Source organism: Schistocerca gregaria, chromosome 4 (genome assembly GCF_023897955.1).
Source record: "Schistocerca gregaria isolate iqSchGreg1 chromosome 4, iqSchGreg1.2, whole genome shotgun sequence".
NCBI lineage: Eukaryota > Metazoa > Arthropoda > Insecta > Orthoptera > Acrididae > Schistocerca > Schistocerca gregaria.
Window position 1 is genome coordinate 568,612,538 of NC_064923.1, and position 26,294 is coordinate 568,638,831.

The 26,294-nt window shown below is 38.5% G+C and overlaps 1 protein-coding gene across 2 annotated transcripts in view; it reads left to right on the forward strand.

Moving 5' to 3' along the window:
• LOC126266937 (uncharacterized) overlaps positions 1 to 26,294 on the forward strand; it is a 111,248-nt gene that overhangs the window by 72,159 nt on the left and 12,795 nt on the right. For both annotated transcript variants that reach the window (XM_049971629.1, XM_049971630.1), the window contains exon 4: positions 5,908 to 6,035. In XM_049971629.1, coding sequence (XP_049827586.1) covers positions 5,908 to 6,000 — 93 coding nt within the window. In that variant the 3' untranslated portion in view covers positions 6,001 to 6,035. The remainder of the gene's footprint in view (positions 1 to 5,907; positions 6,036 to 26,294) is intronic.

Below are 26,294 nucleotides of genomic sequence, written 5' to 3' on the forward strand. Positions count from 1 at the left end.
AATAAAGTAGTAATGGCATCATCAAGATTCGAATATAATAAATTCCCTAGAGATCAAAAAGTCCAGTTGCCCTTTTCTCACATGATATACTGCTCACTATGAATGAAGGGCAGCAGATTGATTCCATATTTCTCAATTTCCATAAAGCATTTGGCACAGCACCCCTCTGCAGACTGGTAACAGAGGTACAGTCATACTGAATGGTTACCAGATGTATGAATAGCTTGAAGACTTCTTAACTGACAGAACCCAGTGTGTTGTCCTTGACAGTGAGTGTTCATCAGAGACAAGGATTGTCAGAAGTGTCCCAGGGAAATGTGATAGGACCGCTATTTCTTCTATATACATAAGTGACCTGGTGGGCAGCAATCTGTGGTTGTTCACTCAAGATGCTATGGTGTGCACAGAGGTGTCAAAGATGAGTGACTGTAGAAGGGTAAAAGATGACTTAGGAAAACTTCTAGTTGGTATGATGAATGGCAACCAGCTATAAATGTAGGTGGATGTAAGTTCATGTGGATGAGTAGGTAAAACAAATCTATAATATTTGGATGCAGCATTAGTAATGTCCTGCTTGATACAGTCACATCGTTCAAATACCTGGTTGTAACATTGCAATGGAACGAGCATGTGAGGATTGTGGTTGGGAAAGCAAATGATTAACTTTGGTTTATTGGGAAAATTTTAGGAAAATGCGTTTCATCTGTAAAGGAGACCACATATAGGATGCCAGTGTGATATATTCTTGAGTATTTCTTGAGTGTTTGGGATTCTTACCAGGTCGGATTAAAGGAAAACATCTAAGCAATTCAGAAGCAGGCTGCAAGGTAGGTTACCGATAGCTTCTAACAACAAGCAAGTGTTACAGAGACGCTTCGGGAATTCAAATAGGAATCCCTGGAGGGAAGGTGATGTTCGTTTTGAGGAACACTATTGAGACAATAAAGACAGCCGACATTTGACACTGACTACCGAACGATGCTACTGTTACCAATATACATATCTCATAAGGACCATGAAGATAAGATATGAGCAGTCAGAGCTCATATGTAGGCATACAGACCGTCATTTTTCCCTCGCTGAATCTGCGAGTGGAACAGGAAAGGAAATGACAGGGTACCCTCTATCGCGCACTGTACAACGGCTTGTGGAGTGTGTATGTAGATGTGGATTCATGTACTGGTAATAACAGCTGGAAGGACTAGCAAAATTTTGATTCCATTTCCAGGATCATAGATCATTCCTCACTCTGCCTTGTAGGCAGCAGACAGCTAGTCAGCTTCTCCATATAGTCTGTTGGCAGTCCCGTCCCCCCCCCCCCCCTTTCTCTCTCCTCCTCCTCCTGTGCCCCTAAGAGTCATGTCTGATATATTTAACATCCTTTATTTATTTAGAATTCCCTCTTTAATCCTTTTTTGTTCGCAGTCTTTTGCACGTTTTCCTTCAATAGAAGTTTTTTTTCCAAGATTAGTTCTTGCTCCTTGAATTTTTTTTCTTGATGTTGAATGTCGTGAAATAACCTTTATATTGTTCAGAACTTTACTGCCTGATTATTTTATTTTATTTTTAGGTTTACCTCATCTCAATTTCCTCATACCACTAGTATTAGTGAATGTTTGCGTATTTTTTCATCCTGCTATTGTAATGCTTCTATTGCCAATTCACTAGATTTATAATGTTATGGTGTGCTTCTGGGTGTTCTGCCAAGATGCTGTTCCCATTTTATGCACAATATTTTGATGACCAACTCAGCCATCTTTTTCAAGTGCTAAATCAACAGAGCAACTGGAAGCACTCCATAACATAATCATGCCAAGAAACTTGAGAGAACATTTGATGCTATGATGGTGTTTTTTGTAGTATCAAATGTTGTTTTAACTCATAAGGTAGCTTCATTCTTGGCATTATTTAAATTATATTTGTGGATTGCGACTTCTGTTTGGGGATATTTTGTATAAAAGACTTGTTTTCCTCAGTTTTTATTGGTCTGGGAGGAGATAAAAATGTAGAATTTGCTAATTAATTGGTCAGTATATGTTACCTCTCATAATAAACCTCATATTTTTGTCTTTGTCCGGTGTTTAATTATATTATAACCTTTTATTTTATTTTCTGAAAGTGTTTGTCTGGAGTGTAACCATATAAGGGAAGTGAAAAATGGATGTTAAACAGTTTAGACAAAAAGAGAATAGGAATTTTCAAAATAGTGGTGCTATAGAAGAAGGTTGAAGATCAGATAGGTAGATCAGGTAACTAATGAGGAAGTACTGAATAGAATTGGGGAGACAAACTTGTGGCACAACTTGAGCAAAAGAAGGGATTAGTTGATAGGATATGTCCTGAGACATCAAGGGATCATTGACCTCGTATTGGAGGGAACAGCAGGAGGTAAAAATCATAGAGACCAAGAGATGAATACACTAAGCAGGTTCAGAAGGATTCAGGATTCAACATTTACTCTGAGATGAAGTAGTTCACACGGAATAGAGTAGCATGGAGAGCTGCAGGAAACCAATCTTTATACTGTAGACCACAAAAACACAACCACTTTTTATTGATTTTTGATGCAATGTATCTTGCTGCCGAATGTGTTTGTGTTTGTTTATGTCGAAAAAAGCGGTTCAAAACTATTGTATAGATAAAAAATATACACACTAAGCGGCAGCAGGAGAACACAAGTATAAAGGTATTTAAATTTGCAAGCTTTTGGAGTCAGTGGCTGCCGCTCCTGGCTGGACGGTTGAAGGAGAAGGAAGAGGGGTAAAGGAAAAGGACTGGTTTTGATTTAGTAAATAGGAAGAGTTCAGAGAAGTTGCCCAGAATCCTGGCTCACAGGAGATTCACTGGACAAGATGAGAAAGAAAGCCAGATTGCTGGGGACTGCTGTGGATGAGATTTGAAAACCTGAGAGCTTGAAGGTAGAAGATAGAGTAATACAAAAGAAAGAGATTACTGCCAAAACACTGTGCACAAGTTAATAAGAGTGGAAAGGTAAGTGCACAGTATGTGGTGGTGGGGGAAGGGGGAGGGGGGAAGGATCAGAAAATAGAAGATATAGGAAACAAAGAGGGAATAAAGAAAGGAATAGTTTCTGTGAAGAAATGCTAAGGCTGGAGAAATTGAAGTAAATTAAATCAAAATGGATGGCGAGAAACAAGGACATGTTGTAATGCCAGTTCCCACCTGCAGAATTCTGAGAAACTGGTGTCTGGGGAACAGTCCAGATGGCACGTTTGTTGAAACACGCACTAACGTCACGACTGACATGTTGTATTGCATGCATAGGATACTGTGTTTTGCCAGTATACACCTTCTGCCTATACCCATTTATCCTAACTGATAACTGTGTGGTAGTCATGCCGATGGAAGAGGCTGAACAGTGTTTACGAAACAGCTGGTATATGATGTGTTGTTTCACAGGTGGCTCTCTCTTTGATAGTATGTGTTTTTCCAGTTACAGGGCTGGTGTAGGAGGGTGCATAGGGCAAGTCTTACAGCATGGGCAGTCACAGAGCTAGGAAACTTGTGTTAGGGAAATGGGTACAGAAGGAGCATAAGGTCTGTCAACGATATTTTGGAGACTGGGAGGGTGGTGAAAAGCTGTTGTAGGTGTGGTTGGCAAAATATCAGACAGAATGGGTCTCATTTAAGGACATGATTTTTGGAAGCCACAGCCTTGATGAAGTAGCTGATTAATGTATTCAAGACCAGGATAATACTGAGTGACAAGAAGTGTACTCATAAGGTTTTTTGGCAGGTTCAGCTGTATCAGGATTGGATGTGATGGTCTGGGAAATCTGCTTTTGAACTAGGCTAGTGGGATAATAATGTCCAGTGAAGGCTTAGGTGAGAATGTTTGTGTATTGCTTTTGAGAGGCTGCATCTGAACAAATACATTTGCCTTTAATGCCAAGGCTGTATGGGAGGGAATGTTTACCTGGAAAGGATGGCAGCTGTCAAGATGTAAGTACTGTTTGTTGTGAACAGAAGTGTGTAGCTGACCTTAAGAGATAATGAGATCAATGTTAAGGAAAGTGGCATGGGATTCGGAATAGGATCATGTGAAATTTAATTGGGAGACTGTATTTAGAGACTCCAAAGAATTTTAACAGGTCAGCCTTACCATGGCCTGATGTGGCAAAGATGTCATCAGTATATCTAAACTGACTCAGGAGCAGAAGGCTTATGGATCCCAGGAAAGCCCTCTCCAAGTGACGCATGAACAGATTGGTGTAGGAAGGAGTCATTCTGGTTACCATGGCCATGCCCCTGATCTGTTTGTATGTTTACCCCGCGAAGGTAAAGTAGTTTTCTGTAAGTATAAAGTTGATTAAGGTGAGCAGGAAGGATGTCATAGGTTTGGTATCAGGTGTGTGCTGACCGAGGAAACATTCAGTAGCAGATGGACGATGTACATGTGGGATGTCGGTATAGAGGGAGGTGGCATCAGTTGTGACAAGCAAGATGTGTGGAGGGAGTGGGAGGGGCACAGATCTCAGAAAATCTGGGAAATGGTTGGTGTCTAATATAGGAGGTACGTCTTTGTACTATAAGTTGCAAGTGTTGATCAAATAAGGCAGATATACGTTCAATGGGTGTTTTGAAGCTAGCATTTATAGGACGGCCAGGGTGATTAGGTTTGTGGATGTTAGGAAGAAAGTAAAAGGTAGGAGTGCTTGGTTTAGGTGGGGCAAGAAGTTGAATGGATTGTTGTGTTAGTCCTTGTGAAGGGCTTGAGATTTTAATGAGGGGTCCTTAACACTCCAACCCCTGGTTTGGTTTAGGTATATTGGTGACATCTTTGCCATATGGACTCATGGTGAGGCTGACCCATTAAAATTCTTGGAGTCTCTAAATACATTCTCCCAATTAGATTTCATGTGGTCCTATTCAGAATTTCATGCCGCTTTTCTCCATGTTGGCGTCATACTCACCGGAGGTCAGCTGCACATTTCTGTTCACATTAAATCTAGTAACAAACAACATTACTTACATTTTGACAGTTCCCATCCTTTCCATGTCAAACATTCCCTCGTGTACAGTTGTAGCATTTGAGCCAGATGTATTGTTCAGTATACATACCTTACAGCAATACACTTAACCCTCTCACCTCAGGTTTTATTGGACGTTATTAAACTGCTGGCCTAGTTTAAAAGCAGGTCTCTCAAACTGCTATATCCAATCATGGTACAATCACTCGAAAAACAACTTACAAGTTCAAATTTTGTGTATCTCTATTATCCTGGTCTTGAATGTATTAATCAGCTACTTCAACAAGGTTATGACTTATACATCATACACTGAAAATAAATCCATCTGCTGATATTTTGCCCTCCATACCTAGAATAGCTTGTCATCGCCCTCCCAGTCTCCACAATATCCTTGTCAGACCCTAAGCTCCAGTACCCATTTCCCAACCGTATGGTTCCTACCTCTGTGCCCATCCCCTCTGTAAGACTTGCCCTATGCACCCTCCACCTATACCAGCCCTGTAATTGGAAAAACATATGCTGTCAAAGGGGCTGTTACATAAACATTATTCGGCCTTTTACATTGGCATTTCGTTAACCTCATCAGTCCTTTTCTTTCCCCCTCTTCCTTCTCCTCCAACTCTTCTGCCAGGAGGAGGAGCAAATGGCTTAGAAAGCTTGCAAATTTAAATATCACTATATTTGTATTCTTGTACTACTGCTTGATGAGTAGATTTTTTTAACCATCCAATTGATTATACTTTCAAAAATTATTTATTTTCATTGATATGTTCAGAATTACTGATACTTTTTATTTCCATAAATATTAATTATGGAATTAAAATCAGATTATTAAGTACTCCCACTTTTATTAGTAAAATGTCAAAATCTTGTCTCAAACAAAGAAACACTCTAGAAATCTGCCATTTCTTTACAGCTTGATGAAGTTACCAACTCCTTAAAGGATATCAGTGAAGTTTTACAAATAAGAGATAAACAGATGGATATGCAACGGCTTTTACGGAAATGACCTTGATAGTGGGGATGCATGGAGAAGGTTTGCTGGTAAGTTCTGAGAATTGGGCCAGATATGTTAGTAATACAGCACTCTGCTGGATAAAAATACTTTAACTGGCATCATAGATACATCTTATGTATGCTACAAATGAATAACATAAATACAAACAATTAAGATTCTAAGACATTAGTACTAGCACAAAAATGGCTGTCTCGGGCTACACTGAAGCTTTAATTGCATTTAGGCATTAGATCAGATATACAGGGTGGACTAAAACTTGTGCTCTGATGCCACAGCATGATCCCCTGCATACTGAGAGTACAAAAGACTCAACCAAATTTCATCTCATGCAAATTATTGATAGAAAATGGACATCAAATAAAAGAAATTTGGCAACACTCAAATCACATGGACAATAAGTACCTTCATTCATTGCTGCATAGCTATGCTGGTGCAATCAGTAGAGTTTTGTGTTAGAACACTTGATTTAGAGAATTCGATTCTGGGACTAGTTGTAATTATTTTTTGCTTTTCTGATTTTGTACTGTTTGATATGGTATCTGGCTTCTTACTCATTTTACAGCAGTTATAGCTGGTCTCACTTTCCAAAGACATATTTTGTGTTTGATGATTTACTCTGCTCTCTTCGATGCATTACACCTTTCCTTTCTGTACAGGACACCTAGCCAGTCTGGATTATCAGGAGTAATATTTTCTTCTGCCATCTCTCTCTCTTTCTGTGCTCCATTACCAGTCACCAGCCAAACTTAACATGAAGCATCTTCTCTCCCTCTTCCAATCTTGAATTCAACTGTCCCCCGTACTGGCAATTTCCTCTACAGTCCGGCCTGGGTGAGCACTTATGTAACCTAGCACTCAGAATATATCCACATTTTAAGTGTATTTCACTCCTCCAATGCAAACCACCTCTCTTCTTGCTTCCCTTCCGCCATCCTTGACACAGAGCACATCCACTATTGGTGCAGCCTGTACAATGCTTTCCATCCATGGCAACATTGCTTACTTTTCTTCAGTTATACCTAAGGTGACCAGACGTCCGGATTAATCCGGACATGTCCTCCTTTTTAGCTCTTTGTCCGGGCGGATTTTTACAGTGTCCGGCTTTTCCCCAAAGTTGAGCGTAGTACAGTTAAATTTACAATTCGTTCCGTTCTATTACTCTTTTCTTAAATGCTGTAACTATTGGCACAGCCTTCGTGATAAACACGCACGAAGGTGGTGTTAGTAGGTGGCACCAGGATCGTCGATATTATCGTTGATCGACCTATAAACGAATGCAAATATCGATTATTTAAAATTTTCATTTTGTATCTTCACTTTGTATTGGCTTGGCTTCCTGTAGTGCATATGTGATTTTTTAGTGTAATTTTTAACCGCGTGAGTTACGTAAAATATTTGGCTATGCCTAAAAGAAAGTGCACATTTTCTGGTGTCCTTTCCTGCAAATATCCAGCTTTCAAGAAAGGGAGAAATGAATTTGAAATGGAATGTAAGAAATATGGAGCTGGAACGTACGTCTCAGTGGCCAATAAAGGTAACAAATAACTCGACAGATTAACTTTCATGGTTTTATTTCATTGTGTCATAATCAATTGTAATCGGAAGGTTAAAGTGCACTTTACATGTTGTCAGCTGCTGCTTGAATTGTAGATGTTGGTAGTGGTGCGTCGAATGAAGGGAGGTGAATGGTCTTACGTTTTGCACTTTGTAAACTATTACGTTTTGTTGACATAACAAAACAATTGACGCCACACTGTCAGCACAATCAATGTTTTTAATTTTTCTATATTGCACAGTTAACCACCACCTGACCATTAGTAATAATTAACTATTAGTTTTACCGGTAATTCCCAGCAGTCATGTGACTTGTCCAAAGCTGACAGGTGGTATCCTCATCTGCAGTTGACCCATTTGGTGTATCCCCTTTTTCCTTCCTTTGTCCTCCTTTTTAAAGCTGTTTGTCCTCCTTTTTAAACAATCGCATCTGGTCACCCTAGTTATACCCATTACCGCAAAGAGAAAAAAAAGAAAGAAAAGAAGGTAAATCTACAACCTGTACATTTTTGTAGCTTTCAGGAAAGGGTTGTAATGAAAAAAAGATGTGTGTGTGTTGAAGAGAATAGAGTAAATATTTAAAAGCAGAATAGGGCTTACCAGTAACTAATATTTCCAGTAGACACTCTAAGGGGTAATCATATGAAAATGAGTCACTTGGAAAAAAGTATGTATACTGTTCATCAATTCAAAAGTAATCGCCATAATCTTTACTACATTTATCCCACTTTGAGAAAATACTGTCAATGCTCTCATGGAAAAATGTTTGCAGTTGCCTACAGAACCATGATTGTAGACAGAAATGCATCTCTTCATTCAAAAGAAACTGATGGCCAGTTTGCCTTTCTTTAGGACTCAAAAAATATGGAAATCATATGGTGAGAGATTGGGACTGTATGGGGTATGTGTAAGGGCTTCCCGCCAAAACTTCTGTGTTGTACTCAAAACATATTTGCCCATGTGTTGGTGGACAATTGCGGTTTATTTTATTATTTTTTTCCCTTGTAAGTTGTAGATTAGATTAGAAATATCTTCTCCAAAGAATGTTGGCTCTGTTGTGCTTGACAATAATCTTGTCAACCCATCACCATAACACAAGTTATTTAACAATTTAACATATGAACATGAATGGTCATCAAGTGAGAAATTAAGAACACTGTCTACAATAATAATATTGTAACATCATTTCGCATGAACATAGGTCAATGCGTTTCTCTTGAAGAAATGAACTAGTTAGATATGCTGTGAAAAGAACTGACCAGTAGTGTTGTAGTCTCCCCCCAGTGGCACCAGATATGATCACTGCAAAGCTGAAAATCTGATTGAGTGTGGGATGGGATTTGTTCATTGATGTAAAAGACACCATAGTTTAGAAGAAATTAACCCTCACATTTTATTCCCTTCAAATTTTAGTTATTAACTACGGTTATTTTTACACTACAAACAATCATTAGTGCAATCACAGTGGTGAAACAGTCGATTGTGGCAGAAGTAAACAGTTCACACTTACCTAGAAGCATCAGTGTACCTGCTGGAGGGAATCACATATGGGTAGTTAAATCAAGTCTTTTCCTCATGGAAAGCACTATGTCCAACAACCAGATTGATGACAATAATACTTCAGCCTTGCTAATTGCACTCAAAATTATTCAAAATATTGTTCCCTTCAGGTAACAGAAATATTTGGAATTCTTTTATATTACCGTTCTTCAGTTTCACAGTGTTTGTGCATGTATTTTCACTTACAGAATGTTCATAGTGGTGGCCTAAGTCAACAACAAGAGTGCTTCCAACAGAGATTGTTGGTTTGGGATATAAGGGACCAAACTACAAGGTCGTCAGTCCATTTTTCCTGATGCAAACAAGGCTCAAGGTAAAACAACACCCAAATTTAATTTGTGGAGGTAAAAGGGGGTAAAAGAAATGGAGAACCACACCAAAAGAGAAAACGAAAGAAAGGAACAAAACTGGGGGAAAACGCACACCAAAAGGAAAACTAGAGGAAGGTATTAAAACCATAGAGAAGATGGTCTGGGCTGGCTGCCCACAAGAATGAAAGAGGATGAGCCAGCCACATGAAAATATCCAGCCCAAAAAGACAAGGCGTGATGAACACACGTAGGGAAAAGACGAACACCAAGACAAACATGGATGTTTTGTCATTTAATTTCAAACCATGGACTGACTGTTTTTTTGTGACATTTGACTACTTATAGACAGGCATAAGAACAACTTTTATTTTGAAAACTACATAATACTTGGAAAAATGACTAGGTTGGAATTTAATGTTTTCAGTTAGCTACAGGAATCAATAGAATTTCAGGTTACAGGAAATGTTGCTGGTTGCAGATTTAGAAAAATATATGAATACTATTTTTCTTCTGCAATATCTACTTCTGGATCGATTCTCTGCATTAAAGTGCCTGGCAGAGGTTTCATCGAATCCCCCTCACAACACACTATTATTCCAGTCTCGTATAGCACACGGAAAAAATGGACACCATCTTTCCACGCAGGCTCTGATTTCCCTTATTGTATTATGGTGCTCATTTCTCCCCATGTAGGTCGGTGTCAACCAAATATTTTCACCTCTGGAGGAGAAAGTTGGTGATAGAAATTTCGTGGGAAGATTCCACTGCAGCAACAAACGCCTTCGATTTTAATGATGTCCACTGCAAATCCTGTATCATTTCAGCGATTCTCTCTCCCCTCTTTGGCAATGATACAAAACGTGCAGCCCTTATTCGAACTTTTTCGACGTACTCGATCAGTCCTGTCTGGTAAGGATCCCACACTGCGCTGCAGTATTCTAAAAGAGGATGGACAAGTGTATTGTCGGCAGTCCATTTAGTAGGTCTGTTACATTTTCTAAGGGTTCTGCCAATAAAAAGCATCCTTTAGTCAGCCTTCCCCACAACATTTCCTGTCTATTCTTTCCAATTTAAGTTGTACATAACTGTAATTCCTAGGTATTTATTTGAATTTACAGCCTTTATATTTGACTGATTTATGATGTAACCAAAGTTGAACAGATTCCTTGTAGCACTCATGAGGTTGACCTCACACTTGTCATATTTAGGGTCAATTTCCAGTTTTTGCACCATACAGATATCTTTTCTAAATCGTTTTGCAATATGTTTTGTTCTTCTGATGATAAAAGACAGAGTCACCTGCAAACAGATTAGATTAGATTAGTACTTCTTCCATAGATCATGAATACGACACTTCGTAATGATGTGGAATGTGTCGGGTTAATAAAAGGTGTCTATACAAGATATTACATGACACTTAATTTAATTTAATTTATTTATTTATTTGTGTGTGTGGGGGGGGGGGGGGGGGGGGGAGAATTACCCACTTACTATATCCAAAAATTCATCTAATGAGTAGAAGGAGTTGCCATTAAGAAATTCTTTTAATTTCCTTTTAAATGTTATATGGCTATCTGTCAGACTTTTGATACTATTAGGTAAGTGAACAAAGACTTCAGTGGCAGCATAATTTACCCCCTTCTGAGCCAAAGTTAGATTTAACCTTGAGTAGTGAAGATCATCCTTTCTCCTAGTGTTGTAGCCATGTACACTGCTATTACTTTTAAATTCGTTCGGATTGTTAATAACAAATTTCATAAGGTGTATATATATATATATATAAAGATTCCAAGACTTACCAAGTGGGAAAGCGCCAGCAGACAGGCACAATGAACAAAACACACAAACACACACACAGAATTACTAGCTTCCGCAACCGATGGTTGCTTCTTCAGGAAGGAGAGGGAAAGACGAAAGGATGTGGGTTTTAAGGGAGAGGGTAAGGAGTCATTCCAATCCCGGGAGCGGAAAGACTTCCCTTAGGGGAAAAAAAGGACAGGTGTACACTCGCGCGCGCGCACACACACACACACACACACACACACACACACACACACACACAGACACAAGCAGACACAAGCAGACATATTTCTGTCTGCTTGTGTCTGTGTATGTGCGGATGGATATGTGTGTGTGTGTGTGTGCGCGCGCGCGCGCGTTCGCGAGTGTACACCTGTCCTTTTTTTCCCCTAAGGGAAGTCTTTCCGCTCCCGGGATTGGAATGACTCCTTACCCTCTCCCTTAAAACCCCCATCCTTTCGTCTTTCCCTCTCCTTCCTGAAGAAGCAACCATCGGTTGCGAAAGCCAGTAATTCTGTTTGTGTGTTTTGTTCATTGTGCCTGTCTGCCGGCGCTTTCCCGCTTGGTAAGTCTTCGAATCTTTGTTTTTAATATATTTTTCCCATGTGGAAGTTTCTTTCTATTATATATATTGAAATATGTCTGCTTGTGTCTGTGTATGTGCGGATGGATATGTGTGTGTGTGTGTGTGCGAGTGTACACCTGTCCTTTTTTTCCCCTAAGGGAAGTCTTTCCGCTCCCGGGATTGGAATGACTCCTTACCCTCTCCCTTAAAACCCACATCCTTTCATTTTTCCCTCTCCTTCCCTCTTTCCTGACGAAGCAACTGCCAGTTGCGAAAGCTCGTAATTCTGTGTGTGTGTTTGTGTGTTTTGTTCATGTGCCTGTCTGCCGGCGCTTTCCCGCTTGGTAAGTCTTGGAATCTTTGTTTTTAATATATTTTTCCCATGTGGAAGTTTCTTTCTGTTTTATATATATATATATATATAAGACTTACCAAGCGGGAAAGCGCCGGTAGATAGGCACAATGAATAAAACACACACACAGAATTTCGAGCTTTCGCAACCGGCGGCTGCTTCGTCAGGAAAGAGGGAAGGAAAAGGAAAGATGAAAGGAAGTGGGTTTTAAGGGAGAGGATAAGGAGTCATTCCAATCCCGGGAGCGGAAAGACTTACTTTAGGGGGAAAAAAAGGATAGGTATATACTCGCGCACACACACATACACGCATATCCATCCATACATACACAGACACAAGCAGACATATTTAAAGGCCATAAAGAAGATATCGCCGCCGTTCCAGACAGACAGTCTACAAGACCATCGAGAACATCGAATTTGCCACAACAGCTGGAGACAAGAAGAATGGTATTCCAGTTAATTCTGTCGCCGCTCAAGCCCTGCTGTTTTCTGCAGTTGCAGGCTTAATTTTAGTTTAGCTATAAATGATTCATTTGGTCATAAAGAAACTTCCACATGGGAAAAATATATTAAAAACAAAGATTCCAAGACTTACCAAGTGGGAAAGCGCCGGTAGACAGGCACAATAAAATAACACACAAACAAACACACACAAAATTTCTAGCTATCGCAACCAACGGTTGCTTCTTCAGGAAAGAGGGAAGGATGTGGGTTTTAAGGGAGAGGGTAAGGAGTCATTCCAACCCCGGGAGCGGAAAGACTTACCTTAGGGAGAAAAAAGGATAGGTATATACTCGCGCCCCCCCCCCCCCCCCCACACACACACACACCACAAGCAGACATATATGGATGGATATGTGTGTGGGGGGGGGGGGGGTATATACCTATTCTTTTTTCTCCGTAAGGTAAGTCTTTCCGCTCCCGGGATTGGAATGACTCCTTACCCTCTCCCTTAAAACCCACATCCTTTAGTCCTTCCCTCTTTCCTGAAGAAGCAACCGTTGGTTGCAAAAGCTAGAAATTTTGTGTGTGTGATTGTGTGTTATTTTATTGTGAGGCTACAGTGAAGATCTCTAGCTCTTTAAATAAGTGTCCGCAGGATGATCTTGGATGAGCTCCAGCAATTATTCTGATTACACACTTTTGTGCAATGAACACTCTTTTACTCAATGATGAGTTACCCCAGAATATGATTCCATCCAAAAGCAGAGAATGAAAATAGGCATGGTAAGCTAATTTACTCTGATGTATATTGCCAAATTTTGCAATGGCCCTAATAGCATAAATAGCTGAACTAAACTTTTCAGCAGATCCTCAGTGTGTTTTTTCCAGTTCAACCCCTCATCAATGTATACAACTAGAAATTTTGTATATTCTACCTTAGCTACTGATTTCTGATCGAAGTCTATATTTATTAATGGTGTCATTCCATTTACTGTGTGCAACTGTATATACTATGTTTTGTCAAAGTTTAATGAGAGCCCATTTGCAGAGAACCACTTAATGATTTTCTGAAAAACATCATGTACAATTTCACCAGTTAATTCTTGTCTGTTGGGTGTGATAGCTATACTAGTATCATCGGCAAAAAGTACCAGCTTTGCATATTCGTGAATATAGAATGGCAACCTAAGACAGCTGCTCAGATTGTCTCCCAAATCGTCTATGTAGATATGGAACAGCAAAGGGCCTGTAACACTACCTTGGGAAACTCCAGAAATCACTTCTGTTTTACTTGATGACTTTCTGTCAGTTACTACGAACTTTGACCTCTCTGTCAGGAAATCATGAATCCAGGCACGTGACTGAGAAGAAATCCCATTAGCATACAATTTCACTACAAGCAACTTGTGTGGTACATTGTCAAAACACTTCTGGAAATCCAGAAATACAGAATCAATTTGAAATCCTTGTCCGTATCACTCAACACTTTGTGCGAGTAAAGAACTAGTTGTGTGTCACAAGAACGGTGTTTTCTAAATCTGTGTTGACTGTGGGTCAATAGACAGTTTTCTTCGAGGTAATTCATGTTCGAACACAATGTATGTTACAAAATCTTGCTGCATATCAATGTTAATGATATGGGCCTATAACTTGGTGGAGTACTCCTACTACCTTTCTTGAATATTGGTGTGACCTGTGCAACTTTCCAGTCTTTGGACACAGATCTTTCATTGAGCAAACGGTTGTATATGATTAAGTATGGAGCTATTGAATCGGCATACTCTGAAAGGAAACTAACTGGTATGCAATGTGGACCGGAAAACTTGCTTTTGTTAAGTGATTTAAGTTGCTTCACTACCCCAAGGATATCTATTTCTACATTACTCATGTTGGCAGCTTTCTTGATTTGAATTTGGGATATTTACTTTGTCGTCATTAGTGAAGGAATTTTGGGAGGCTGCGTTTTGTAACTCTGCTTTGGCAGCACTGTCTTCGATAGTATCTCCACTGCTATTGCAGAGAGAAGGCGTTGATTGTGTCTTGCCACTGGCGTACTTCACATACAGCCAAAATCTCTTGGATTTTTTGCCAGGTTTCAAGGCAAAGTTTTGCTGTGGAAACTATTATAAGCATCTCGCAAGCACATGCTACATTTCAAGGTTCTGTAAAAGATTGCCAATTTTGGAGATTTTTGTGTCTGTTTAAATTTAGCATGGTGTGTGTGTGTTTACAACAGTGTTCTGATACATTTTGTGTGCCAAGGAGGATCAGCTCCATCGTTTGTTAATTAATTTGTATAAATATCTCCATTGTTGCTGATACTGTATCTTTGAATTCAACCCATATCTGGTCTACACTTACATTATCAATTTGGAAGGAGTGGAGATTGCGTCTCAGGGAGGCATCAAGTGAAATTTTTTCTGCTTTTTTGAATAGGTATATTCTTAGTTTATGTTTGGAAGATTTGGGGGTTACAATATTCAGTCTTGCTACGATAACCCAGTGTTCACTAATCCCTGTATCCGTTTTGGCGCTCGTTGGTAGCTCAGGGTTATTTGTTGCCAACAGGTCAAGTGTGTTTTCACAGCCTTTCACTATTTGTGTGGACCCATGAACTAACTGCTTGAAATAATTTTCAGAGAATCCGTTTAGCACAATTTCGAATGATGTTTTATACATACCTCCAGAATTAAACATTTATTTTCACTAACGTATTGAGGGTAAATTAAAGTCACCAGCAACTAAAATTGTACGAGTTGGGTACATGTTTGAAGTCAAACTCAAGTTTTCTTTGATCCTTTCAACAATTGTCACCTAACTGGGAGATCAGTAAAAGGATCCAATTATTATTTTATTCCCATTACCAAGAAGGGCCACTACCCATACTAACTCACAGGAACTGTGTACTTCAATTTCGCAATAAGGTAAGCTACTTCTAACAGCAACAAACACGCCCCCGTGAATTCCCTTTAAGCACTATATTGTAAATTAAACATAATTATCTAAGTTATTAATTTTAAGTTAATCAGTCATTGCTGTGTGTCATTTTGTACAGAAAATTCAAGGTAACAAAAGTATATAGTCAAAGTCTAGAATCTAAATATGGTCATTACAAAATCTGTGATGAAAAACGCTACTGGCCCAGACAGTAAAGTTTAATTATTGTCAAAGATAATTAGTTTTTGTTGATTTAACATACTTACCAGGAAAGTCAGAATGCTTAACTTTCAAGTGGTGTAGCTCACTATGCAACTATGATTATTAACGCATAGATTTTTGCATTTGATAAACTATAATTTTAAGTTCAGTTAACTGTAACTTTTAATTAAAGGAGCTGTAATGAAAACTAATTATACAAATGGGATCAGAGCACTTGAAATAAAAATCTGAGTTAAAAATTTAAGTATAAATCAGTCAGAATAGGAAGTTGAGGTTTTTAAGTAACTGTTACATGTTCCTGGACAAATGTGTCGAAAATAAGATCAGAATCAGCGAAAATTTGGTTATTTGTGGGAGAGGAGGGGTAAACAGATGGAAAGAATCCACTTGCTTTGTCACAACATCTAGTGTGATTGTGATTACTAAACATCCAAATGAAATATTACTATACGGCTTTATTTTAACAATGGATCCTTTCAAATAAAGCTAAAAGACCAGAGTGAGTATAATTTTATATTTGACATCACAAGAAGCAATGGAATAATTATCATTCGGCAGCAATAAAAGACACTCTTAGCACCTCTGAGTGTTAACAATGCACAACAGGAGCTCTGAAAAATCGTACGTAGCAACTAATACTTTTGAGATATTACAGTTACTTATAACACTACTTCAAAACACAAGGTTTGTTTCTTTGATGGCTTCACAAAATGCTGATTTCTGTGAAAGTTATGGATTATGTTGGTCCAAAACAAATGGTGTCAATTTCATTCACTTTTGACACAAACTATATGGTATTTTGTCAGCTTGTGTGATAAACCATATATCATAATACACATTTGAAGAGTGGAAATGGGAATCATTTTAACAACATTAGGAAAAAGACAGATTGCTACTCCCCATGAAGATGGTCCGTTGAACTGCAAAGAGGCACAATAAAAAGACCCTGCCCAGTGGACCTTTTCAACTTGCCACATCCCTCACAACTCACTACCATTACTTGAAATCTAGAGCCTAAATAATCCCGGAACATAGTTGTTAAGCTTTCCACCCAAATCCTCAGTCCCACAGAAGTTTGTCCTACCCAAAGGCCTCACCTTTAGCCCTTCACCCTTATTTAACCTTGGTGGACATATCAAAGACCTATCCTCCTTTACCTTATTCCTGTAAAGGAAACACTTTCCACTGATCCCTACAACCAAAGTCCGTCCCGCCTCTCCCAGTTTGTTCCACCATCCAACTTTGATCCTCCTCCCACCCTATATAACTACCCTATGGTCACCTTACAGGAATTCCTTACTTCCAATTTGGCCTCACGATTCTTCTCTAGGTCCCTTCCTAAGTACAACAACCTTTCAGTGGAAGAATGAACAGCCATACCCAATCTGAAAACAGATTGTGACCGTAGTCATATTAGATCCTGACCTAATCATCCTCCCTGCAAACAAGGGCTCCACCACTGTTTTAATGAGTCACAGCAACAATCTGGTTAAATGCATTTGCCACTTGTCTGACATGTCCACCTGCCATCCCAGAAGTTTAACAAAACCCCCAATCCATGCTTAAATCCTTAGGCCCCTGAATCCATTTCCCTACATACACACTTTCTAAAAGTTCCTCAAAATTCACAAATCAAACAATGCTGGATACCCCATTGTAGCTGTTTATTGTACCACCACTGAAAGTATTTCAACCCGCATTGAGAAACGCCTCTAGCCAATTGCCTGAAATCTAGGCTCCCACAACAAAGATACCAACCACTTCCTTCACCATCTCTTCACCATCCACACCAATTTACCTCCTGGTTCCCTACTGCTCACTGTTGACTCCACTTCCTTAAGCACCAAAATCCCTCTTGCCCATGGTCTTGTTACAACTGAACACTACATTTCCCAGTGTCCTTAATGCTCAAACACATTACCTCATTCACCTATCTACCTTTATCTTAGTACAGAACTACTACTGCTTTGATGTAAATCCTCAGCCCAGTCATGGGCAACCGCATGGCACTATTCTATGCTAACCTGTTCATAGACCATCTAAAGGAAACCTTACAGGGCATGTCACCTTGTCAGAGGTGCCTTCAGTGCCGGGTGGGAGGGTTTGCATGCACTGTCAAAGTCAAGAGCTATGCTGGCGGTAGCATAGCTAATGGTAGGGTCACTCAAGCCAAAGTGGTCTTGACAGAGGAGCCAGACAATGCGTATCCCACAATATAGGACAGGGAGGGTTCTAGAGACGTAGTGAAGCCAACTTCAGTAAAGGAGTAAACCTGATACAAATCCTGGTACTCCAACTTGGGGGTTGGGCAGGTGGCTAACAATCCCTTTCTGTAAATAAAAAAGTCCAGAAACTTCAAAGTAAAGAAGCCGGACTGCTACATGGACAGTGACACAGCACTGTTAAGGGGAAGGGCAAAGGCAAATAAAAAAAGAACCTTGAATGCAGGAGCATTATACGGTAGGAGAAGCAAGGAGCTGAGGTCACTGCTACAACACCTCAGTAAAACCAAGGCAGAACAGGAATAGCTGCCCTACATTAAATGCAATGTAATAGACACAGAGTGCTTGATATGGGAAGCTGGATAATTTTCTCTCATGGTACAGAGAGCAACAATAAATTTGTTACAGGGTCTGCAGCAAGACAGAAATTTAAATACATAGTGGGTGGATTTACTGGAAAAATCTAGAATCTCACAAATAAGATTGAAGGCCTGATTCGCAAATGACCAGGATGAAGATAACTTCTCTGAGAACCTTGAGGGAGCCTATGATGGTTGCCCTGTGCATAATGTTAAAATAATACATGTATACATACCTGACTTCCACTCATTGACTCTAATGCTCGACTCCTGCTTACCCACTTGAACATTGTTGAGTGCACTGCAGTCTTTGCTTTAGTTTATGATCACTGTGGAGAGCGTATGATCGATACTATGTAAGGCTGCAGCTATGTAAGGGTACTGTATCCTTGCATATCCCCACCAAAATAACACTTTAATTTGATAAAATATAATGGTGACATTATATTTGAATATTCAAGTTTCAAAAATATATAGAAAGACAAAAAGGGAAAAAAATTTAAAATTTAAAATTACAGTAATTATAACCAGTGCTGTAATGTCCCATTGAAATAGCATGGCTAAATGTGACACATTAATAACAATTGTCTATTAGTGTTTCCTGTTCATATAATTTGTCTTAATGAATTGAATATTTATCATTATATTGTCACTGTATTGAATGAATAGAAGCCAAATAAATGTAATTCAAACATAAATAAAATAATAAGCGGACAGCCCTAACTATTATACAGTATTGACATGAAAGTATTCTGTTACTAGCCCACATAAATCTACACTCATAGTGGTAGCATAGTTTGAAAATACATTACTGTTACATTTTGGCATACAGTTTACAGGGTTAGAAGTACAAGAAATTTGACAGAAAACACACACCTTGGAAAGTAATCCTTAAACAAATCATCACATTGGAAAACACTTTTTTATGTAGCACGTCATATTCTTGTTGTAAATCATTTATCTAATTACTCTGCTGTAGGGCCCTACCTATATGTTGAGTCATAAGTCACACTTTCATTGTTGACAATTTTGGTGTATGGGTACTGTTCTACACCATGTGAATCGATTTCCACTTCATCATCAGTATCTGATAACAAACTGTCCTCAGTGACATCCATAGCACTGGAAGCTCCACACTAATTGAAGGATTTAATCACTATTTCCATTTTCACTTTTTCACATGATTTGATCATGAAATCACTCAAAACATCAAGTGATGCAGTATGCACAGCTCCATCTTTTGTATGTGACTTTTCACCACTCATCATCCACTTGTCCCATTGTTCACACATATGGTTTTGAATGGTTTATTCACAGATATGTTTAAAGGTTGTAGCATCAAAATCAAACCATCCGGTATAATAGCAATCTTAGTATTGCTTTGTGATTTGTGATTTTTGGTATTATCAGTTACGTGATTGCAAAATATACCTCCATACTGACAAACTTGGTTGATTTTTTAGAGCACCTGTTTGCCTCTGCCACACATTTTACATCCATAATTTTACACCATTCTTGTCCATCCAGCCATCCCATTTTGTGAAAATATATAAAAATGTCTGGTGGAAATTTTAGTTTAGGCATGGTTTCCTCTTGAAAATAGCTTTGTTCCATGTGCCATGCATGTTAATACTACAGTAAATCTGGTCTTTTCATTATCTGTACTTCTGACTTAAACAGTTTTATGTCTTTTGTTTCCACAGAGCTGTTGTTTATCATATCGAAGTTCATTGGTGTTTCATCCAAATTTCCTAATATAAGATAGTGGAAGTTCTATTTTTACCTCATACGAATAACAAACTTACAAAAATTCGTAACTTTATGGTTGAGGTGTTTCGTAAATTTCTGTGCAATTTTTGTTTTCTTCCATGTTAGTAGTTGTTGTTGTTAGAAGTGCATCTTTTTTAGATTGAAATCAGCTGATAGGTATACCTGTGTCAAGGAAGTCCCTCTAACTAAGGCTCACCTTCAGAGGATGTCATGTTTCCAAGTAGAGAAGCAATTAGCATATTTCATGAAAATATAATAGGTATTAGAGATAAAGTTAGTGAACTGCTTTTAGATGTTGACTATGAAATTATTGGTGTGTTGGAGCACCTCTTAAATAATTTGGCAGTTCAGAGGTTTCCTTTACCAGGATACAGATTAGCTGGCTGTTTTCAAGGAGTTCCTTGCAGGGTGGGGGAATGGCTATGTACATAAAAAAACGATATTCCATTTGAGTCCATAGATGTATCACAACACTGCACTGAACAGGTATCTGAATGTTGTGCAGGGGCAGTTGAATTTAGTGAAACTAAACTTCTAATTGTTGTTTTTAGGTCCCCTAACTTTGACTTCAGAGCATTTCTGCTCAAGCTAGAGAAGTAGGAAGTACCAAAAATTAGCTACATATGGTGACTTCAATAAAACTTTTTTATATGATGGAGCAAGAAAAAGGATGTTGGTAGATCTCCTAAATTCATATGATCTGATCCAGACTGTGTTTTTTCCAACTAGGGTGCAGGGGAACAGTAGCACAGCCATAGACAAAATTTTTATTCATTCTTCATTAGAAGATGAATGGCCTTTCAAACCATGACGCACAAATTTTAACACTAAAAGGCTTTTGTACTCAAACAAATATCACATGTAATTACAAACTATGTAGGAAAGTTAATCCAACATCAATAGAGAGTTTCTTAAACCTCATCAAGGAACAAGAGTGACAGGATGTTTATAGTGCCAATAACATAGATGATAAATATAAAGGTTTCCTTAACACATTTCTCATGCTCTTTGAGAGTTGCTTTCCATTTGAATGTTCTAATCGGGGTACTAGCAGTAATAGGCAGCCCGGGTTGCTGACTAGTAGGATAAGGATATCATGTAGAACAAAGTGGGAATTATATCAAAATGTTAGAAGAAGTCACAGTCAACCTACATAGCCCACTACAAAGAGTATTTTAAGGTGCTTAAAAATGTTATTAGGAAGGCAAGGAGTATGTGGTATGCAAATAGAATAGCTAATTCACAGGATAAAATTAAAACCCATATGGTCAGTTGTGAAAGAAGTGTCTGGTCATCAGCACAATGTCGACGATATAAAGTCAGTTCATAGTAAATATATTTCTGTTACTGATAAATCAGATATATGTACAGTTTTTAACAATCATTTTCTGAGCATTGCTTATGAATTAATTAAGAATTTAGTTTCTACAGGGCATCACCTAACTTTCTTGGAACATGCCTGTCCAAGATTTATGTCTGAAAAACACATCTGTGATACAAACAAGGGGGAGATTGAGTCAATAATTAAATCACTGAAGACTAAGGACTCTCATGGTTACGATGGAGTTCCTAGCAGAATATTAAAGTACTGTGCTGCACATATTAGCTCTGTATTTAGCCATATTTGTAATTTTTCCTTTAAGAATGATCAGTTCCCTGAAAGATTAAAGTACTCAGTAGTAAAGCTGCTTTATAAAAGGGAGAAATGGATAATGTAGGCAATTCTAGGCCTGTTTCTATGCCATCAGTATTTGCTAAGTTGTTGAAAAGGCTGTGTCTGTAAGTATAATTGATCATTTTATATCACATGATTTGCTATCAAATGTACAGTTTGGCTTTAGAAGTCTTTTAACAACCGAAAATGCTATATTCTCTTTTCTCTGTGAGGTACTGAATGGATTAAACAAAAGGTTTCGAATGCTTTGCATCTTTTTTGATTTAACTAAGGCCTTTGATTGTGTTGATCACAAAATATTGCTCCAGAAGTTCAACCATTATGGAATACGGGGAGTAGCTCATAATTGATTCATCTCTTACTTTAGCAACAGACAGCAAAAGGTCATTATTCACAATGTTGATAATGGCTGTGATGTGGGGTCTGAGTGGGGTATGGTCAAGTGGGGGGTGCCCCAGGGACCAATGTTGGAGCCACTCCTGTTCTTTATTTATATAAATGATATGTTGTCTAGTATTACAAGTAACTCTAAAATATTTCTGTTTGCTGATGGAACTAGTTTAGTAGTAAAGGATGTTGTGTGCAACATTGGCTCGGTTTCAAATAGTGCAGTTCATGACTTGTAGAAAATAAACTAATGCTAAATCACAGTAAGACTCAGTTTTTACAGTTTTTAACACAAAATTCAACAGAACTTGACATTTTATTCCATGGAATGGGCAGATGATTCGTGAAACTGAACAGTAAGACTTAATGCTTGCGTTTTTACTATTCGAACAGTACCTGAAGTGAGTAATCATTTGGCACGAAAATTATGTCATATGGTATTATACTTTGGGGTAACTCTTCCCATTCTAAAAGTATATTTTTGGCTCAGAAATGGGTAGTTCGGGCAATAAGAGGTGTAAGTTCACGAACCTCTTGTTGACCCCTGTTCACGAGTCTGGGTATTTTGGCATTGGCCTCTCTCTCTCTCTCTCTCTCTCTCTCTATATATATATATATAAACAAAACACACAAACACACACACAGAATTACAAGCTTTCGCAACTGGCAGTTGCTTCGTCAGGAAGGAAGGAAGGAGAGGGAAAAATGAAAGGGTGTGGGTTTTAAGGGAGAGGGTAAGGAGTCATTCCAATCCCGGGAGCGGAAAGACTTCCCTTAGGGGAAAAAAAGGACAGGTGTACACTCGCACACACACACACACATATCCATCCGCACATACACAGACACAAGCAGACATATTTCTGTCTGCTTGTGTCTGTGTATGTGCGGATGGATATGTGTGTGTGTGTGTGTGCGAGTGTACACCTGTCCTTTTTTTCCCCTAAGGGAAGTCTTTCCGCTCCCGGGATTGGAATGACTCCTTACCCTCTCCCTTAAAACCCACACCCTTTCATTTTTCCCTCTCCTTCCTTCCTTCCTGACGAAGCAACTGCCAGTTGCGAAAGCTTGTAATTCTGTGTGTGTGTTTGTGTGTTTTGTTCATGTGCCTGTCTGCCGGCGCTTTCCCGCTTGGTAAGTCTTGGAATCTTTATTTTTAATATATTTTTCCCATGTGGAAGTTTCTTTCTGTTTTATATATATATATATATATATATATATTCCTTACTGTCATTTCTTGTTGACAGTATTAACTTATTCCCAAGAATAAACAGCTTTTACTCAGTTAATACTCAGCAGAAATCAAACCCCCATTTGGATCAGACTTCCTTAACTCTTGTACAGAAAGGTGTGCAGTATACTGCTGCATCCATTTTCAGTAAGCTGCCACTCAAATTCAAAAATCTTAGCAGTAATCCACATGATTTCAAATTGAAACTGAATAGTTTCCTCATGGGTCACTCCTCCTATTCTGTCGAGGAGTTCCTTGAAGAGTTAAGCTTATTGCACTGTTGATTGCGTTTAATTAAACTTATGGACTGACATTTTTCGAGTTCATAAACATTTATTTTTAACTGTTATTACTTTTATGTTGTAATTTCATGTACTGATAGACTGATCACCTCAGCTGTTAAGTCCCATAGTGCTCTGAGCCATGTACTGACACGTTCCATGACCTTGGGGATTTGCTCCTCAGTTTGCTCCTACAGAACGTGATGTGTAAATAAATAAAACAACTACATTTTTTAATTGTTTGTGAGACAGTTTCACAAACCTACTGGTAATTTAAATTATTTGCTGTGCTCTGGATTGGCACATGCCCACTTCAATGCATAAGCCGTAATCATATTTCTTCTAACAACATAACAGTTATGTCACTGTTCTTGTACCCATTCTGCAACACTACTTTCTAAATCTAGGCAGAAAGTTATTCCTCTCCTCATAGAACACTTTTTAATCTTTTTAAATAGCATCTTCACTCTCCTCAGTCTCTTGCCATCATCTCTATTATATCGAAAGCCCTTTTTGCAGCACAGTTGTTTGATTCTTTAGCCTGTTTTATGACCTTTCACTTGAACATTGCTTCATTTATATCCTTCTTTTCTTGGTTCAGTCATTCAGTGCACACTTTACAAATTTTACGCTGATTACACTCGAGTACAAACAGTTTGAACACACAACATTACCTGCAGCAATACTTGTTAGCTATACATAGGAGTTCATTATTTGGCATGTGCTTCTACAGACAGAACTAACGATGCTGAAGGAGGCTTTTGCTTTATGACGTGTGCAGGTGTATCAGTTGCTTACTAGTAGAGAGTGGCATGTCCACAAAACTGAATAGCCAATATAACACTTTTGTAAGTACTCAAGCTCATTACCCAAAGCAGAGCACCTATTATTATCACCCAGATGATCAATGTTCTAAACTAAATTTACAGGTCATTGATAATTTGGGCATCATCTTATAGGAAGAGCATACGGTAAAACTATACATCTTCATCATTTGTACCTCACCTTATATAAAGGTCATCTTATCTGCTGAAATATACAGTAATTGTGTACGTAGTGCCTTGCATTCTGGACATTTTTTCAGCATTCAAAACATGGGCTCAACACTTGCTTTCATTTGCCAGACCATAAAATATCGTCTTGTTTGCCATTTTCTGTGTGAAATTATAGGCTTCCATTATGCTTATAAATGCAAAGCTAACAGTGCAATGTAAAAGCATTTCAGAAACTTATCAAACACAAACTTGCCCATTAGAAATAATGTATGTGCTGCACTTACTCAGAAAAGTGAATATGGTAACAGTATTGTCAGATATTTAGTGCTGTATGTGTGAACAGTAACAGAAGAGTGAGTCTTCATTTGTTTACTGCCTTCTGTAGATTGTTCATAACAGCAAAGACTGTAGAGGAGATGTTTCACAGTATCAAAGATGAAAAACGCCTCATAGCTCTTAAGGTATGTATTTAAAAGCCCAAGTTTACTGGATATTTTTGTCTTGTTTTAGTCCATACTCCACCCCTCAAAATAAGGAATACTTTGCCTCAACACTGTGTACTGTTTTGCATAATAATGGCGGTAGCAAATTAAAAAAAAAGAACTTGGTGACTAGAGGTGTTCTTCCTCCATTTATTAAATTTGAAGCTTGGTTGGTAGCATTATGATTAGCAGGAGAACGCCATCCTTCGTATCCGTCGTTACCATATAGGTCTCTCACTCAACATCTTTCGCAAGTTGATTATGTACATCAGTCATAGTCTTCCTGCAGGTATTTTCCCATTGACTTTTCTGTCAATTATTATGCCTCAGGAGACCTTAGTGCCCAGTAAGTGTTCAATAACATGTGTTTAGTCTCTCTGTAACAATGTCTACAAACTTCTCATTACCTCTTCCAAGGATGTTGTCTTTTGTGATCTTAGAGTGTAGGCAAAGTGCTTTTTGACTACACTAAAAAATACATTAAAAGAATTACATTTCTAGGCGCTTCAGTCTGGAACTGCATGACCGCAATGGTCGCAGGTTCGAATCCTGCTCCAGGCATGGATGTGTGTGTTGTCCTTAGGTTAGTTAGGTTTAAGTAGTTCTAAGTTCTAGGGGACTGATGATCTCATATGTTAAATCCCATAGTGCTCAGAGCCATTACATTTCTGATCTTACTGCTTCATTTGACATTTTCGGATACTCTTGTAATATCACGTCTGAAAAGAATTATATGTTCACAAGTTCAGGTCTTTCAGCCATGCCAAAGCATGCTCTAAGTTTATGGGCTGAAAAACTTCACACTTATTCCAAAACTATTACTTTAATACTAAAGATCAATTTATTTAAGGGACCTGTTGCTTGTGCTAGCCTACTTCTCCCTACTGCACCACCACCTCTTTTCATAGTTTATAGTGAATTGAATGAGTCTGCTTAATACAGTTAAGCTTACCATAAATGTATTGTAAATCTGACTTATACTTCTTTGTCACACACCACCATTATTGTTTTTTTTGTATATTGGCTTCATTATATTCACCTCCCATAGCTTGATTCCTGATACTTAACATGCCCGTCTTACAGATCATAACAGAAAGCCCTTGTCAAATATAAATGATCAAAGGAGTAACGCTAGCAA